Raw genomic sequence first — 18,692 nt, forward strand, 5'->3', positions numbered from 1 at the left:
GGAGGACAGACTGTGAAAGGCAAGAATAAAAGCAAGGAGACCAGCATCATTTCCAAGGAGCCTTAAATGCCCATCATGCGCATTCCTAAGGCATTGAGAATTTAAGTCAAAGCGTACATTGATGCAATGACAATGTATGAAAATTGCATGAATTAATCATCTCAGAAAGCAGAGTTCCTATAGAAATAAGACTGGGCTCAAATTGTTAAACTTTTTCTATCTATACACAGCATTTAAAGTACAAGTATATATGCGTGTATGTATATGTGTATACGTATGTATAGATAGAGAACAATGAAAAACACTAAGTAGCAAAAGTTCTATGCAAAAAGGTTTTTCAGTCTACAGACCACACTAGGGTATGTGATACATTGAGGTGGTTCATATTTTTATCCTGAAATCACTGCTTTTATTGGTTCACAGTTATTATTAGCTCACAGCAATTTTAGAAAAATGTGTTACCTTTTTATGCGCTCCCCCCCCGCCCCAGCAGGGACATGTATACTGCCTTTTTGTGGATTATGCAATGCTGGAAAGTTTAAACGCCATCTATGATTTCCTTAAGAAGGCTCATTTTTTTGTCCACATCCAATTAAAGGCTTCGCTCCACAGCCCTCTGTCCTCAAATGTCCTGAATCTGTATCCATGATTACCCCTGGACTATGTTGCAACCCCGTTCCCTGATCTTTCCTTGGGATGTCATAAGATCCAGCAATTTGGCCAGAAATCTCCTAATGGTAACAGAGTAGAAAAGTACAATCTGGTCACAGAGAGCGAGAGCCTGTGAGTGAGAAATTTTGGGTTATTTTCCTGCCATCACCTTGATTGACTCCTCTGTGACCTTATGCTGTTAACACCTGCCTCTATAGGTGTGGGAAGAGCTTTAATTAATATTTGTAAATCTCCCTGATTGTTACAGATAGAAGGTAGCAGAAAAGGGCAAATTGTTATTAATCGTGGGGAGAAAAAATATTGAGAGATTTTTGTGAAGTTCTGGTGAACTTCTGGTGAAGTTTTGTTCCTTCACCAGAGAGAGACCTATACCCATGGACACTATTTTCACAGTGGGAGGTTTAAGTATAAATCTTGATTTACTTACTTTGCACTTAAGGAAATGCCTAATGCCTATTTAATACAAAACTCCTATTCCATGCCCTGGCTCGTATTCAATACGCACTGCCTCTGACTCCTAAAGCTGTTTAAGTTACCACTGTGAAAGGAGTCTTGCTATTCACGAGTGTGAGAGTTCATCTAATTAGCTGATTTCAGTTCATTTGGCATTAAATAATTCCCCAAATTCCCATATGTTTGAACAATATGTTCAACAAGGAGGATAATTCTCTGAAAGCAATTAAATAGTTCTTTTAGGAGAGCTTGTCATCGGTCACTCATAAGCATCCCTGCTATTCCTGTCCATGATGAATGCAGGCAGTAATTACATGGAAAGCGCTTCACCCTCTCTGATGGCCGCTGGCAGGCACCCACATACAGGCTGCACATTTGAATTTTATGGTTTTTTTTCAAACCTTGAGTATATTATTCTAGGCTTTCCACAGAGCATTTGATGTTGCTAATACACTGCTTTCCAGTCCCCTCTCCTCGCCTCCCCTACTTAAGGGTAAATGAAGACATGACCATCTTAACCTGTGTTTTGCTCGTATAGGAAGAATTGTCTATTTTGGACTGTGGTTACCTTTGTGGGAGACTCAACTTTTTAAAGGCATCTCCAGGGCTACTTGGAGAGGGGAGGAGACAATGTGATAATGTTACATCTACTGTTTTAGACAGAGTAGACATAAGATGCTCCTCAATTATATGGCTTGGCTTTATTGCAGCAGCAAGTGATAGATAATGAGCTCAAGTATAACCATTACTAACTTGAGAGAATAGATGTCAACATAAGCAATTCAGAAATGAATAGCACATTAGATGGACTCAGAGAAAAACTCTTTGTTTATAGAAGATCGTGGGAAAGATGGTATCTTTTAGCATTAAATTTTATCTTTATTTTGCCCAAGGAATTGCTTTTTTAGTCAAGGGTGACATATTTCAATGTCCTTCCTAGGTAGTATAAGTAAAAGCTTTGGTAATAATACCAATTCCAGCTCTCCCATAGCATTGCTCTATATTCAATATTATTATTTTTCTTACAAGTGAAAATCCAGCAAACAAAGGATCAAATAGGTTGTTGAAGAACACATATGCCATAAGAGGAAAAATAAGCAGACATCTGGGTTCTTCTCACTGATTACTGTTCTGCAAACTACTCCCCCTTACTGTTTGGGGGTGCAGATTAAAAACAAAAGCCAAAGACATGAAAGAGGGAGGCATTCAATGAGGTATGATGATTCCATTTTAGTTAACTTTCACTTTCTTTGATCTGTTCCATGACTCTGCATTCTCACTGTAAATAATTCACAATTCAGAAAAGCTGAACACCAGGTTTGGATTGAATGATTTTAAATTTAGATCTAAAATAGAAAAGAGTTGAAAGATATACATTTATGTATGATATTATGCACATTTGTAGCTGTCTACTGTGCTATTGCTATATAAGCTGTGTATTTGTTCATTGGCAAAAAATAAATGTTTTCAAAGCCAGAATAGACACACTCAGTGTGTATCTTCAAAATACTGTTTTGCTTCATAATAATTTGCTTTATCATTTTCCAGCATTAAGAATATTTTAGATTGTGTTTTCGTGAGAAAGAAATTTGATGGTAACGAGATGATGAGATCAGTCATTTCTATAAAGCTTTTGTTTGCTCATTGATAATGGCATCAACAATAATAAGGATTCAGTAGCTGGTGCATGACCCACCAGCCAGGTCTTTGCATTCTCCAATTCTGCCCTGTATTTCTAAAGAAGCATTTGTCATTTTGTTGGTGGGTTTATCAAAACCTAGATTTGAAATCTAGGCTTAAACTCTCTCCGTGTGTCTGAGAACTTCATGACAAATGCTTGTTCTCCAGACCAGTCCTTTGTAAAAGAAAATCCTGGAAAGGAATATTTATAAGCCTGAAGAAAACCCCAGTCTGTTAACCAAATTCTCATTCAAATATGGCCCCTCCTCTACGTACTCCTCTCTTTTATCCTTTTTTCAACTGTGAAGCGTCCAGTCAGATGGCTCTGAGGTGCTCCTGAGTCCTGAAGTCACCTGTGGTCCTCCAGACATGATCGTCACCACTCCCTTTGCATTGACCATCCCACACTGTGCAGATGTCAGTTCTGAGCACTGGAATATCCATTTAAAGAAGAGGACACAGCAGGGCAAATGGGAGGTGAGACCGTTTACTTCCTTTTTTAAACAATGGAAATTGGGTTCCACCTATGGGATAGATTTAACCTTAACATCTAACACCACAAATCAGCATTTCTTTGTTGGCAAAGGGTTGGTGGCAAGTATTTTATAATATCCTAAACATATTGGCTAGTTTTTTTTTTTTTTTTCTTTTTCCCATTATAATAGAAAAGAGAAGCAAGGGATAATCCAGAGCTTTCTTGTTTGGTTTTAGAATACAGTTATAATTACCCACATATTCATCTATACCTACATACCTGCTCATTGATCCCCTTCACTTCCTCCTTGGCCTCATCCCTGTCTTAATGGACATTATTCTGTGGCCTCTGTGGAGTTAGGGAGGAGGTTCAGGGCAGGCAGTCTGTGTTCAGAAGGAAAATAACTATGTCTATTTTTTTCCATCCTGGGGATTCTAAGGTAACTATGTTTAATCAGGAACACATTTGCTGCTTAATATATTTTTTTTAGTTAATGAACGCATTAAGAATTATTATCAGTGTCTGTTTCCTGTGTGTATGAGTGCATACAAAAGGGATACAGTAGGAGACAAGGAAAGAGAATGAGGATACATAATAAGACATTAACAACAGGGGAGACAGTCACAGCAAAGACAGATTGCAGTTGAATTACTATTTTAAGTGAAAGCTCTGATTTATCTGCCTGATAGGGCTTCCTTTATGTCCATCTGCAGTCAGCTTGCATGAAACTGGGAGAATTATCTTTGTTGGAACACAATGACCTGTTCCAGCCAGCCCTAGGGTCTTCCTCCCAGAAGGCACTTCAGGCCAAAGAAGTAAAAGGAAAATCATGTTTCTTTAGGAGAAGAAAATTCCCAGTTGCTGCAATGGATTACCTTTACCCTGCCCACTAGTGTCTTGAAACTATTTTCTTTATTCTGGAATGCATTCTTGCTATTTAGTGTGTCTTAGTGCAACCGTGAACAGATTTCCTGGGGCATGAAGTTCCATGGGTTTCCTAAAGGGCCATGTTTTCGTCCTCTTCCCATTATGTTTGGCTTTGCTTTGATTTTTGCCACTTTAATTTTTCTTCCCAGCACTTCCTCACAATCTCTTATACACAGATGGTGTTATATTTATGCTCTATCAAACCAGTCACATATACTAAAGTTCTTATCAGGGAGGGTGAAATATTCTAGTACATGTTATCTAATTCATTTATTTAGTGGTCCCTTGTAAATGATTTCAGTGGGATGAAAGAGGATAAAATGTTTGAGAGAAAATAAACATTACCTTAAGGATATTCAAAGAGTTGTCAGAAACAGGTGTTTGTAAAAATAAATGAATAAAAAAAAAAGGTTGCTTATTGATAAGGTTTAAGATTTCTAAAACTCAACATTGAACAAATTAGCCAGAAATAGAACTTTCACAGTGATTTTTGTTATTATAACCAATGAAGTAGAAATTCTAGCACACTGAACATAACCATTTCTGGAGTTTTTTTTTTTTCTTTTGAAACGGAGTCTTACTTTATTGCCCAGGCTGGAGTGCAGTGGAGCGATCTCAGCCTACCGCAACCTCTGCCTCGCAGTTTCAAGTGATTCTTCTGCCTCAGACCCCCCCGAGTAGCTGGGATTACAGGCGTGTGCCACCGCACCTGGCTAATTTTTGTTAGTAGAGATGGGGTTTCATCATGTTGACCAGGCTAGTCTTGAACTCCTGACCTCAGGTGATCTGCCTGCCTCAGCCTCCCAAAGTGCTGGGATTACAGGCTTGAGCCACCACACCCAGCCCATTTCTTGAGTTCTTGATGTCAGCACTTATTTTGATAGAAGAGGAACAGTTAACATCAGGATAACTGGGCAATAGGACTATTCTGAAAAAGAAATTTATATTTGTGTGTTCATTTATTTGTGTCCTGGCAATATAATGGTTAGATCACATCTTATTTCCAAGTGAGAGAATAAACACACCTTTCCCAACAGGAAGTGATGTCAGTGGAAGATGAATCCACATCCTGTTACTGCCTTTTGGACCCCTTTGCATGTCATGTGCTCCTAGACAGCTTTGGGACCTATGCACTCACTGGAGAGCCAATCACAGACTGTGCCGTGAAGCAACTGAAGGTGGCGGTTTTTGGCTGCATGTCCTGTAATTCACTGGATTACAACTTGAGAGTTTACTGTGTGGACAATACCCCTTGTGCATTTCAGGTCAGCCTTTGTTTTAATAATTTTCTTTTGGTGTCATGAAAGTGTGGGTTTTCCAAAAGATCAGTATCAATTGAAAATTTTATTACTGAGGGTCTGGAAAATGAACCCACGCCACTGTAACTGCCCAATGGGTTCACCTTGCCCACCCCCTAGACAGAGCCGATTTATTAAGACAGAGGAATTGCAAGAGTTATTTACGCAGAGCCGGCTGAGCGGGATACCGGAGTTTTATTATTACTCAAATCGTTCTCCTCAAGAATTCAAGAATCATTGTTTTGAAGGATAGTTTGGTGGGTAGGGACTAGTGAGTTGGGAGTGCTAACTGTTTGCTTCAAAGATGAAGTCATGGGGAATCTAAGCTGTCTTCTTGCACTGAGTCAGTTCCTGGGTCAGGGCCACAAGATAGATGAGCCAGTTTATTCATCGGGTGGTGCCTACTGATCCATGTGCAGGGTCTGCAAAATATCTCAAGCACTGATTTTAGGATTTACAATAGCAATGTTATCCCCAGGAGCAATTTGGAGAGTGTCAGAATCTTGTAGCCTCCAGCTGCATGACTCCCAAACCATAATTTCTAATCTTGTGGCTGATGTGTTAGTCCTACAAAGGCAATGTAGTCTCCAGGAGGGAAGCGGATTTGTTTTGGGAAAGCACTGTTACTGTCTTTGTTTCAAAGTTAAACTATAATATAAGCTAAGTTCCTCCCAAAGTTAGTTTGGCCTATACACGGGAATGAACAAGGACAGCTTGGAGGTTGGCAGCAAGAGGAAGTTGGTTAGGTCAGATGGCTTTCACTGTTATAATTTTGCAATGGCAGTTTCACCACTGGTTTGACTGGGATACCTACCTTGAAGCAAGAGCCGTGTTACTGTGTGGTCAGCAATGTAAGAGGGGTTGGGGTATTTGAAATTCAAGAAGAGAGAAGGGCTAAACTAAGGCATGTGCAGAACATTGTGTACTAAATTATGCAACTGACCAGAAATGTAGTCAGAATTCAGCAGAGACACAAATGGAGAAGAGTTTTTGAGAACTCTTTTACAAATTTCCATGGATGGATGAGATTTAGGAACAAAACAGAAAGGAACACCACATCAAGAGAAAAAAAAATAGCATGAACCACAGGAACAAAGAGAGTTATTTGATGTGCAGAGGGCAGGGAGAAAATTGCTTGAATCAACTGAAGGTTGTAGTTAGGGAGCCACAATTATAAATCATACCTATCACGAGGTAGTCATTTTCTATCCTGGGCATATAGTCTATTAATTATCAGGGCTACTAGGGCAGAGATGGTTCAAGGTTCCTTTCCATTTTTGGTACTTTTAATCATGTAAGATTCATTTTAATTTAGCTACTCAGGAAGACTGCTAGTTTATTAATAGCAGCAAGGATGATGCAGAACTGCCTGTGTAAGCTCTGCCCATATATAAATAGCATAGCTCTCCTGACACACCTCATTCTAGATCCCTGCTATTCCAGTTTTGGGTCATTAAGTCCATTATGCAGAGCATTTTCTCAGTAACTAGATTTTAAGACACTGAGCTGGAAAACTCGTGTTTACCAGTAGAAAAAAAATATCATGACCTCACTCCTGAACATAAGCCAGTAAAGGTGACACAGTGCCAGCCTGTGTTCCCGAACTGCTCCTGAGTATCTCTTAAGTAGCACAGGTCATTGTGAAGGGCACACTTTTTCTTTGGCTGCTCACAAAAGGGGCTTCTTTCAGAGGCGTGCCATTTTGTGGAATAAGAAACTTCAGTGTAAGTAGTTAAACTTCCTCCCACCATTGTCATTTAATACTCTTCCTCTGCACTCCCCATCCCTCCATAAGAGGATTGCTCCAAGAGAAAATATATAACAGATATTCAGGAAGCAAAAATAAAGAATAAATATCTTAAAGAGAGGGTTCATCTTGGGGTCACTACTACTACTCACCAGTTGTAAAATGCACCATGACTCAAGTTGGATGTTTAGTAACTCAGCCAGATTTTAAAGGCTGAGTAAACTGGAGTAACCATGGAACATCATGGAAGATTTCCAATCTCCTGGCTGATGTAGATAACCCACTGCTGACTACTGTGACTGTGTGGAGCTGTTCACACAACTGTCTTGGAAGTCAGCCCTCATAACCAGTTTGGAGTTTTCTTTGAATAAGGGTCTCCCAGCTGATGTATATAGCAGTGAGATAGACATATACTTAAAGAGCTTGTTCTCAGTGACTTTCAGATCATCTATTTTCATCTCTACTATATTCTACCATGGCTCCAGTGTTCACAGATGAATACCAATTATTGTGGACATCATGAAAACACCCTAACCATAGTTTTCAAACCACTATCCATTTTTGGTTGGTAATAGAATCTTTTTAGACAGTACTAGGGAGAATGTTATTCTCCCTCTAATTGAATCCAAGTGTATTTCATCATTGAGAGGTATTTATTTTTCTTTGTTTGTTTTTTGAGATGGAGTCTTGCTCTGTCCCCCAGGCTGGAGTGCAGTGGCCCGATCTCAGCTCACTGCAACCTCCGCCTACCAGGTTCACACGATTCTCCTGCCTTTGCCTCCTGAGTAGCTGGGACTACAGGCACCTGCCATCACGCCTGGCTTTTTTTTTTTTTTTTTTTTTTAGTAGAGATGATGTTTCACCATGTTAGCCAAGATGGTCTCGATCTACCTGCCTCAGCCTCCCAAAGTGCTGGGATTACAGGCTTGAGCCACTGCGCCCAGTCGACAGGTATTTCTTTAATTTTGCTTTAGAGTAATGTTTTTTGGTAGAAATACCTTTGACCCCATTTGTCCTAATCTTTTTACCTCCGTGATTCTTTCTCTCTCCTATAATGGCAAATAAAGCTGTGTTTGGTTGTACTTGTTATTGACAGGATGTATGTGACAGCTGTCATGAGCAGAAAGGCCATGTGTCCCCCTTGGGGGTTTTGAAAGATCATCAACCTTGCTTGAATAACTTTTCTGGCCCACATAGGGATTAAAATGAAACTTGTGGCTTTTCTGAACTGAGACTTCCTAGTAGAGGAAACAGCCATTTATTCCTCAGTCTAAGTTTCTGGGTTTTGTTTCTGAAACTGTCTTGCTTTCTGGATTTTTACTTTGCTGAGTGAATGTGTTCAGGGCCTTCTGCAGAGATTTATTTTGATCACCTGCATATCCCAAATCATTTCATATTGTGATGGCTTCATACATAGTATTGCATTGGAGGAGGAAATTAGTTACTAACCCATTAAAACAGTTCTATTTCAGGAAAGCCTTAACGACAGTTCCCTTTTTGAACCCCTAAATGACCTCACAAATTGGTATTTAGCTCTCCCAACTTCTGTGGCGTAAGCTGAAAATATAGTATACAGTGATAATATTTTCTGCAACCCTGAAAGAACCCTGACTTCTTAATCAAAATCAGTAAGCAATTTTTCATGGAGCATTTCTGCAGAAATTGCCCACCCTGGAATGTGCTTCAACTATCCTTGTGACGACACGTTTGTTATAATTAGGAAATCAATGTGAGCATGGTTGTGACAGCTGCTGTATTTATTGCAGTGTATCTTTCGTATCTCAAAGAATGATAACAGATAAGGGCCCAACTCTGTGCTCTTAACCAAAAAGAAGCTGAGGTTAAGTGCGTGGTTGCATCTTTCATTTCATTCATGTCTCACTCGGAGATTGTATCCCATAAAACACTGAAATGCCTACCTTCTCCCCAGAAGACCTTGTGAGAAGGAACGTGTAGAGACTCAACTCCACCTGTCCTCTCAGAACTAGGTGGGGACCAGGCAATATAATGGGCCCACTGTAGAATATTCCTTGAGAGAATTTCAGTATCTAAATAGGGACATTCTCTATTTTTAGTCCTATCTTTCTTTCCCTTCTTCCTTTCCCTGTACCCCCCACAGGTCTACTCTATTTGAGTCTCATTTGCTCTGGGGGTACCTTATCTGAGTAATAGTAGCAATTTCCTTGACAAAAACAGAATACTTTGTGTACCTGGCTAAGACATAATTTAGTTTCAGATTTCTGAAGATCTGTTCTGATAAACACATCTAAAATCGTCTCTATGAAAAATTAAATCTGCTATGTTTTTTAAAAATAACAATGTCATCTGCCTGTAGGTAGGTGAGAAAAGAATAAGAAGACAATAAATAAATGAATTCTTGTCCTTGCTTTTGTACTTTTGTAATAATTAGGGCTGCCATTTTATGCTTGTATGTTTGACATCGCTGACTCTGATAAATTCAAACCAAAGGTTGAGAAATGGTGATATATCTTCGAAGCAGTAACATTTTAAGACCTGGTTTTTTGATTATTACACACAAAAACACACACACATGCACAGCTTTAACAAACCTTGACATAGGAAAGCAAGGAATTAAGCAGTTCCCTATCTTATCTAAGAAAGAAAACAGAAAAAAAACAACTAGGGATTTTTTGTTTCTTTTTTTTTTTTTCTGCCATTGCTCCCAGCACTCCTATATAGTACTCTTCATACTCATTACTTACTTGGCATTAAGGTGGATTTAGAATCTAATTTCAAAGGATTTCCTGTAGATGTAGTTCTTGTGTTCCTCAATAATGCAATCTTGGGAAATATTGTTCACGTAAAGCGTTTAAAGGAAAACACCATAGTGACATAATTTGTGTGTATGTGTGTGTGTTTAAGTTCAAACAGTTTTGTCTCATAAATATGTAAATTCAGCCTGCCTGTTTTACTATCCCTGAAGCACACCTGAATATTGCTGCCTGTCTGATTAAATCAACATAAAGAGCTCAGTGAGGCACAAAGCACAAGTTTTTCCTGGCCACAGCTCCTAGAACTGGATGACTTGCAACCCCTATGTAAAATGATGAAACAGAATGCTGAGAAAAACCACCATCCAGAGACTTCAGGTGCATTTGATATATAAAAAACTGGCCAGACCCTATTTCCTAGTTCCATTTACCCAGATTATCAGTTTAACAATGGAATGAGGTATTTAACAGGAGGTCCTTGTCACATAGAAGGCAGATTGGAAAAATCAAATTACTATCAAGCCTCACTTTTGGTATAATTCATCCCTATGAGTGATTTAGAACTAGCTAAGCAGAGTTGTCCAAGCCTGGCTGGTCATCAGAAGCATCCAAGAAATACTTATATATACCCAGACCTAGCCTCCTAGAGTAATACAGTAGGCTCAGGGAACCCTGTGTTAAATGCAATCCACTGTATTTGGAGAGTATTTTAAAGTTCATACTTAGGAGTCTGTTTATTTAACTTTGAAGCTAATTGTGCCTTTACAAATTTATAAATACAATTATTAGTTCATTACTGGGCTTTTTCATTTTAAGAATTGTTTTATTATAGAATAACTTAATTGCTTAATATTTTGTACAAGATTATAAGACACTGTTACTTCTATGTTGTTGGCTCAATATGTGCAGATTTAAGGAGTAAGTGAAAAGAGCAAAAAATAAATCACGTTGTATTTAAATTTGAGGCCCTAGAGCAGAACTATTTTCTGCTCTAGGTACTATTTTCTTCCATGATAATTATAAGCAGGTATCTATTTTTAAAATTTGTAATATTATCCATTCTGAGTTTCATGGACTGTGTAGACAGTACATATAACTCTAGGGCACATTCAGATTGACTTACATCATCTTATACATATATCCTGCACCAATGAAAAATTATTTATGAGACAGAGTTAATCACAGAATGACCTTCACATGACTCTTTAAAAAAAAAAAGCATAGTAGTAAGAAAAGGCAGGGAAATCTAAGAAAAAACACTGGACCACGATCAAGTTGCCCTGGTCTAGTCTCAGCTCTCCCATTAGCCATGTGGTTTTAGGCAAACAACTTTCTTCAGGGGACTTCCGTGTTTTCATGTGTAAATAAGGCACTTGGTGCTCTAAATCTTAAGTTCCCTTCTAATATAACAACTATTGTGTGTAGTGTCTAAATAACAAAATAGTCTAGCACTACAATAAGTAACACATGACCTTGAAGAACTCACTTCATTTCCTAGTGTCGACTACTTCATGTCCATTAAGGAAAGTTAAATTTAAAGAAAAGGGTATACTTGAGAAAGCCTAGTTCAAGTACACTTAGAAGAGTTGCTGTTATACTATGGCTTTAATATGGTCTTAATAAGCACATTTCTTGTTTGTACTTGTTTCTAATCTTGCACCAGAATTGCAAAAATAGGTTAATATATTAATTATTTTGCTTGGCTATAAATAAACCCAGGTAAGGAACTGAGGTCTAAAGAAAATAATTTGCCCAAAACTACACAGAAATGTGATTAGAATTTTATGCTGCTATCTTCAATTCACAAGACTGGTATTCGTTTGAGTACATGAAGACACCAAAAGAGTTTTAATGCACCTTAAAACCAGAGCAACAGTACTCAAAAATAAAATACAAAGTCCCTAGCGTAGCAAGCAAGAATTTGTTATTTGGTTTCTGCCCCACATTTTCATCATCTCCAATCACACACTTTCCACCTCAACCTTCCATCCCAGCTCTGTCTAGCCACCATGCTTGTGAATGCCCTGCTCAGCGTCTGGAATGTCCTCTCCTTCCTTGTCTAGTGGCCAGCTCCTCCCTCTATTTCAAAGTTTGGCTCAAATACTACCTCCCCTAGTAATGCCCAGACTCCTTTCCTGGTCTGTCCTCCCATCCGGGTCAGGGGCACCTTCTGTCTTCCTTAACCTCCTAGGAATATATGCATGGTAATATATACTATATTAGAATCAATGCCTAGTGTCCTGACCCTTTCACAGTATTGTAAGTTTCTCGGTGGCAGAGACTGTTTCATTTCTGCACACCCAGTGTCCATCTCTAACATAGCTCTCATGGAAATTTAGTAAATCTCAAAAGAAGGAATCAGTGACCAGAGACCGCCTAATGTCTCAACCAAGCAGGCATTTAGAATTAATTTCCTATCCTCCCCATAGTGCCTCTTTTCTTCCATTTCTTGTAACCCCCACCAGACATTGGCTACCATGTTATCATGTTCAACTCTGAAATCCACAAGATTGTGAATTACCTAGCACTGTACTGTCCAGTATGGTCATTGCTAATCACATGTGGATATTTAACTTTAATTAAAAATTCAACTCCTTCATCACTGTAGCCACATTTCAGGTGCTTAATAGCCACTGTAGCTAGTGGGTACCATCATGGGCCACACAGAGATAGAATATTTCTATCATCACATCTAGTTTATCACTGACCCTTGGGCCCCAGGAAACACCCTTCCCACACGCAACACCAAAGAGCTGGAGAAAATGCCACTGATTCAGTCCTGGAAAAAGATACTGGCAACCTATTAACAGTTTATGTGTACGTGAAGGATAAAACTTGGATGACATTTTAGTCAAAAATGTTTTTGTTACTGTCATTCTACTTATGGACAAGAGATGGATATAAGATAACAAGTAAAGGTGTTTTTACTCATTGATAATTGAAATGTAAGTTTGATTGTGTTTATAAACCTATTTGTTTTCTAACAGTCTTTTTTTTTTTTAGAATCTGAGATTATAGGACATAAAGGATTTCAATTTTTAATTTCTCCTAGCTCTGCAAGGAAATAATATGTCAATTAATGGTGATTTTAAAAATGGACTTAAGGAGATCTCTTTATCTTCAGTAACACCGAAAGCCTCAATCCCGCACAATCATTTAGCACTTCACTGAATATGTATTTGTTTTGTTATTCCATTTGTTATATCATCTCTCCAATATGATTCTAACACCACAAATTTGGAACCAATGAAATGGTTTACTCAACAGAATATATGTGAATTGAGTTTGTATTAGATTGTATTACATAAAGATTTTTCAGTGAAAGCTACAGGAGTGTTTCCTCAGGAATTTATTTTCTGTTTTCCTGAGCTACAGCTACCTTGATAAACAACTTATTTTTTCTTGGCCTTTTGGTATAATAACTTTTACAAACATGACTACAAATAAACATGATACATGCACACTGGAACATTTGTTTTAGGCCAAAAGAATAAATATCATATAATGCCTGCATTAGTGAAGAAAAATTGAACCAGAGTGGAGGGGGGCTGTTTCTAGTTAGTGTGAAATATGATGATGTGTCAGGTTGAGCATGAATGCATCCCTTGATTATGGTCACAGAGTGAAATTCCTACAGTTGTGGAAACCCAGAAGTATTATGATTTGCTTGGGGGCAGGGGAGGTCTTTGAGGTTTAAATAAAGGCACAGTGTAGTTTAAAGCCCTAAGCAACACAAATAACAAAAATATTGTCTCTTTCTAACCAAATACTTGTCACTCAGCAGTTGTTAATCCTTAGTCTTGAACTTTATGGGCTATGGGGATATAAAGAAGTATGTTTCTCCTACGCTGTCTGTCCGTTTGTGGAAGACACATGGTAGTGAGCGTGCATATCCATAGATAGGAAATATATAAGCAGGATATTTCATTATTGATCCCCTTTTCTTTTTCTTCTCCTATAGGAAGTGGTTTCAGATGAAAGGCATCAAGGTGGACAGCTCCTGGAAGAACCAAAGTTGCTGCATTTCAAAGGGAATACCTTTAGTCTTCAGATCTCTGTCCTTGATATTCCCCCATTCCTCTGGAGAATTAAACCATTCACTGCCTGCCAGGTACTGGCCAAACGGGTTTCTAACAGAAACGGCTTTGCTTTAACCAGCAAGCCTGTCACAGATCCTGGCAAGGGTCCGCTTGATTTTCCTCCTTTAAAGGATGGATTCTGCCTCAAAACTGTCATAGAAATGTAACAGTTTGGGCTACACACAGGGAGTGAAACATATTGTCATAAATTCACAGCATTCTAACGGGTGGGAAGAAAGGTGCTTGCATGTCAGGTGAGATGGCATTTCTCTTCTCTCCTGTTGGAATCATTGCTCAATATAGGTTGAAGATGCCAATTTAACAACATAGAGCCAGGTTGGTGGGTTGGTTTGTTTTTATTAAAAATCAGCTCATTATGAGACAGCATCTTTATCATATTCAGCAGTGAATAAACTGAATGTCAGTGAGGAACTTCTTAAGGGTGATAATTTTGAGTTGCAGAGAGCTATGGCTAGCCAGATGAAAACAAGAGATTTTTTTCTTTCATATATGAAGTGCACTTGCTGCCAAATGAATCAGGCAAGATGGGAAGGAAAAAGAACATGCCTTTCTTTCTCTTTTCTTTTTTTTCTTTTTTCTTTTCTTTTTTTTTTTTTTTTTTTTTTTGAGATGGAGTCTGTCTCTCTGTTGCCCAGGCTGTAGTACAGTGGCGTGGTCTTGCCTCACTGCAACCTCCGCCTTCTGAGTTCAAGTGCTTCTCCTGCCTCAGCCTCCTGAGCAACTGGGGATTACAGGTGCCCGCCACCATGCCCAGCTAATGTCTGCATTTTTTAGTAGAGATGGAGTTTCACCATGTTGGCCAGACTGGTCTTGAACTCCTGACCTCAGGTGATCTGCCCACCTCGGCCTCCCAAAGTGCTAGTATTACAGGCGTGAGCCACTGCGCCTGGTCAGAACACTTCTTAAGAGTCCTTTTATAAATATCTAAAGGTACTTATTGTCCACATGTCTCCTGTTAGAGATTTCAAAAACAAAAAGCAAACAAACAAAGTAAACATTTCAGGGAGACTCAGAATCTCTTTGGATCCTATTTAGTTATTTCAAGTACATGTTTAGCCTTAAAAGATCTCTTATAAACAAGTCTGTGAAAATTCCCAGTGATACATATTACATATTACAGTAAGCAGCTCGCTAGCCTCCATAGTTTCTAAAGTCAGTTGTCTTACTTCAAGTGCCTAAGGACAGGATATTTCCTTCGCTCTGGAAAAGCTTCTGGTGGACTCACATTGACCTGGAATCACAGAATGCTTTCAGGCTTCTTTGTTTTGCCCATCAGCGTAATGTGTAGAGTCCTCTGGCTTTTGTAACCTTCCATCCTTGTAGCATTTTTTTTTTTTTTAACTATACACAGGTATACCAGCTTGTCAGAATGGGAACAAGCCTAGTCACAAAAAACCTTGACTGCATCATGATGGTTAGAAAAACGTTGTACCACCAACCATCCAACTTCTAAAATTCAGGATTTTTAAACTGGACAGGGCTGCATTTTTCTATTGACTTTTCAGACTTACTACCTGAGGAGTTGCCTGTCTGTACAGTTTTAGTGCATTCAAAGCAGCACAACCATCTCTCGTTGCCCTGAGCATTTTTTTTTTTTTTCCCCTGGGAGGGCCAGGGGCACATTTACCACATTTTTTTCCATGGAGAGAAGTTTTCTATGAATAAACAGTTTATGACATTCAAGGTGTAGGTCTCTTTGCTCTCCAGTAAGCAGTATTCAAAGTTTCTAGTCCAAATTGAACTTCGGAGTATTGTTAAAACAAGTCCTGATAGTCATGCAAATTCCTCCATATTAATCTTTATAGGCTATAAGGGTCTCATTTCACTGGATCTGATAAGTGAACTATTAAGTTTAATGCTTGGAGATAAAAAATCAGATGAAAGAACCATTACCTTGCAGCATCACTTAAACAATAATTCTGACACCAGGGATACCAAAGAGAGCCCCAGGAAGAAGAGACTTAGGGGGCTAAGTGTTTACTGACCTCAGAGGGTACAACAGGACCAGCCAAAGCCAGAGGACATTGACTTTCAAGGAAACCCAGCAAGCTTTACTGCTGGGATGGACTGGATTACATGGAAGTTGTGAACATGTATAAATATTTGCCTTTTGTAATTGAGCATAATTTGAAAGAGTCTTGGAAGGCTGAGAAACAATTTAATTTTCTCTGCATCAGGAGGCTTGCCACTGAGTTTTCATTTCCACTTCATTTTTCTTACCCCAAATGGCTTTCCGCTCTATTCCTCCTTTCTCTTCATCACCCCTACCACCAATTTCCTTGCCCCTCTCATCATTGAAATCCTCAGCTTGTGTGCATGCATATTGTGCTTGGCTTAATGACCATGCTGTGTTTGCTCTGGGCATTAGATGTAAGCACTTAGGGGAGGGTTTGTGTTCAGCCTGCTTGAACCTCATGTAGAACATCATGTGCACTGACAAACTTGGCGTGGATAATAGAGAATGGCTTTTCATTAGGGCTTAGTGGTTAGGAACTAACAGGGCCTATTTCTCGTTATCCCAGAGAGCTATTGTGGAGAGAGAAAATCGCACTATTCCTGACATCGTTTATAGGTCTCTCCTTCAATTGGTGAATCTCCCTTTCTCTAACTTCAAATCAGGAGTCTGGGGGCCGACATATTACAATTGGTACCCAAAACTTACTCTACTAGGAAACTTCCCTGTTTTCTTCTGGGAAAGGTAGAAATTTCCCAGAAAGGTACAGGCTGGGGAGGTGCCCAGTACATACAATGTTTTCCCTATCAGACACCAACAAACTGCATGAGAAATGTTTTTAGAATGGTGTGAGTTCAAGGTTGGGCCCAGAGATATGTGATGAGAGCCTGTATATTGAAGGACCAACTAGATCTTAAATCTTGTTGGTTTAGGTTCTGGAGGATTACACTTTACAGATGTCATTGCTTATGAAGCCAGGTATATTGAGTGAGAAGTTGGAAAGTCTATGTCAGGTCTTCTGAGATCTCATCATGGTAGCAGCCACTGACATTGATTCAAAGAAAACCTGAGGTCCACGATGCTAGTCTCCCCAAGTAAACAATTCATTATATCCCATTTTCTTGTCAGTCCCTAAGACTCTACCACAATTAGGAATATATGATTTTCCCTCTGTAGAATTAGCAACCCTCCTCTGGGAGGTAAATAATTCTACTTTTAATAGGTTACTGGACCTGATAGCACCTAAATCAGTTTCTTTTATTCCTTGCTGGGACCTGGGAGCTCCTAAATCACTTTCCTTTATTCCTTGCTGGCTGTGGGGTAGGGGAGCTGTAATAAACATAATACAATAAATTATTATTTTTAAAAGCCAACAAAACACAAAGTCAAGTTGTCACCTCCCTAGGGTAAAAGCAGCTGTCTTTCCAGCATGCTATGTATCTTGGAGAACCCAGTGTCTGTCTCCTGCTAAGATATGATTTACATTCTCTCCATCTGCTAAGAACCTAATTATAATAGGAGTCAAAATGAAAACATTTCCGGAATTCTTTAAACACCCATAACTTTGCTATACTTTCTCCTCCCATATTACTTTCCACATAATTCCTCTCAGCTCAGCAAGCTTGTTGGTGTTTTTTGTTTTTGTTTTTTTTAATAAATGAAAGTGAAGATGATTGCCGTGAAAACACACTAATCATGGCACTTCTAATTCTATTATTTTAAAATGTTTTGTTGAATGCTATTGGCAGCTGCTACTCAAGTCAACAATAAAAAGCATTCCCTTGATACTGTCTTAAAATCAGATTTTTTAAATGTTTGGATTGTGTTCAATGGAATGGAAAAGAAAAAAGAGGGCTTTTGTTTTATTGTTTTTTGGTGCTAATTCTCATGTCTTTCTGCAAGGAAAAATTATCTCTGCAGTAGGCATTACTCTTTTATATTTCTTCCAGTGTTTTTAGGAGAAAATACAGGGAATTTAGCAAATGATACCAGAGAAGACACTTTTAAATGGGTGGTCAGTGTCTTTTTTTTTTTTTTTTTTTTTTTTTTTTGGAAGGCAAGCATTACCAACGATTCAAAACAAATTGCAGAAAACGTACATTTGCTTAAGAGCTGGACCTTGAGCACAGTTTTTTGTCTAGCCCTGAAGTCCAAGTGCTTGCATTACACTATAATAACTCAAATTTCAATTTTAGGAAGCATCTCCTACTTAGCTTAGCTGGGCAAAACCACCTTAGGCAAAAGTACCTGTGAACTCCAGAGTGCTGTGTTATGGTTACTTTCATTGAAGTGCATGGTGCAAAGCAACTCTACAAAAATTCACTGGTTTGGAGAAGAGAGTTTATTTGAGGGCTAATAAAAATAAGAAGGGAGAGAACAAGTATAGGGCAAGAGATGGTGGAAGCCTTTGAAGGCCAGGCAGGAGACAGCAGGCATCAAATCTCCATTGTGGCCCCCCAAGCAAAGGACTCATGTAATAAATTTAGAGTCCCTAGGTGGCCTGGTCACATCAATGCCTGCCCAGTCATTAGAGGTAAAAAAAAAAAAAAGACCATAATGCTATTCCCTGAATAATCCCAATCAACTGCTTTCTGCTTTCCTGAGCTATTTTCCTCTCCCATTAAGTCCCAACCCCCTCATTTGCTCTATGTAGT

The 18,692-nt window shown here is 38.8% G+C and overlaps 1 protein-coding gene across 2 annotated transcripts in view; it reads left to right on the forward strand.

The window, feature by feature from the left end:
• The window catches only part of UNC5D (unc-5 netrin receptor D), a 593,886-nt gene that overhangs the window by 540,647 nt on the left and 34,547 nt on the right, over positions 1 to 18,692 (forward strand). For both annotated transcript variants that reach the window (XM_025394124.1, XM_025394125.1), the window contains exons 12-14: positions 3,114 to 3,282; positions 5,245 to 5,472; positions 13,946 to 14,095. In XM_025394124.1, the coding sequence (XP_025249909.1) occupies positions 3,114 to 3,282; positions 5,245 to 5,472; positions 13,946 to 14,095 (547 nt within the window). The remainder of the gene's footprint in view (positions 1 to 3,113; positions 3,283 to 5,244; positions 5,473 to 13,945; positions 14,096 to 18,692) is intronic.

This window comes from Theropithecus gelada, chromosome 8, assembly GCF_003255815.1.
Source record: "Theropithecus gelada isolate Dixy chromosome 8, Tgel_1.0, whole genome shotgun sequence".
Classification (NCBI taxonomy): Eukaryota; Metazoa; Chordata; class Mammalia; order Primates; family Cercopithecidae; genus Theropithecus; species Theropithecus gelada.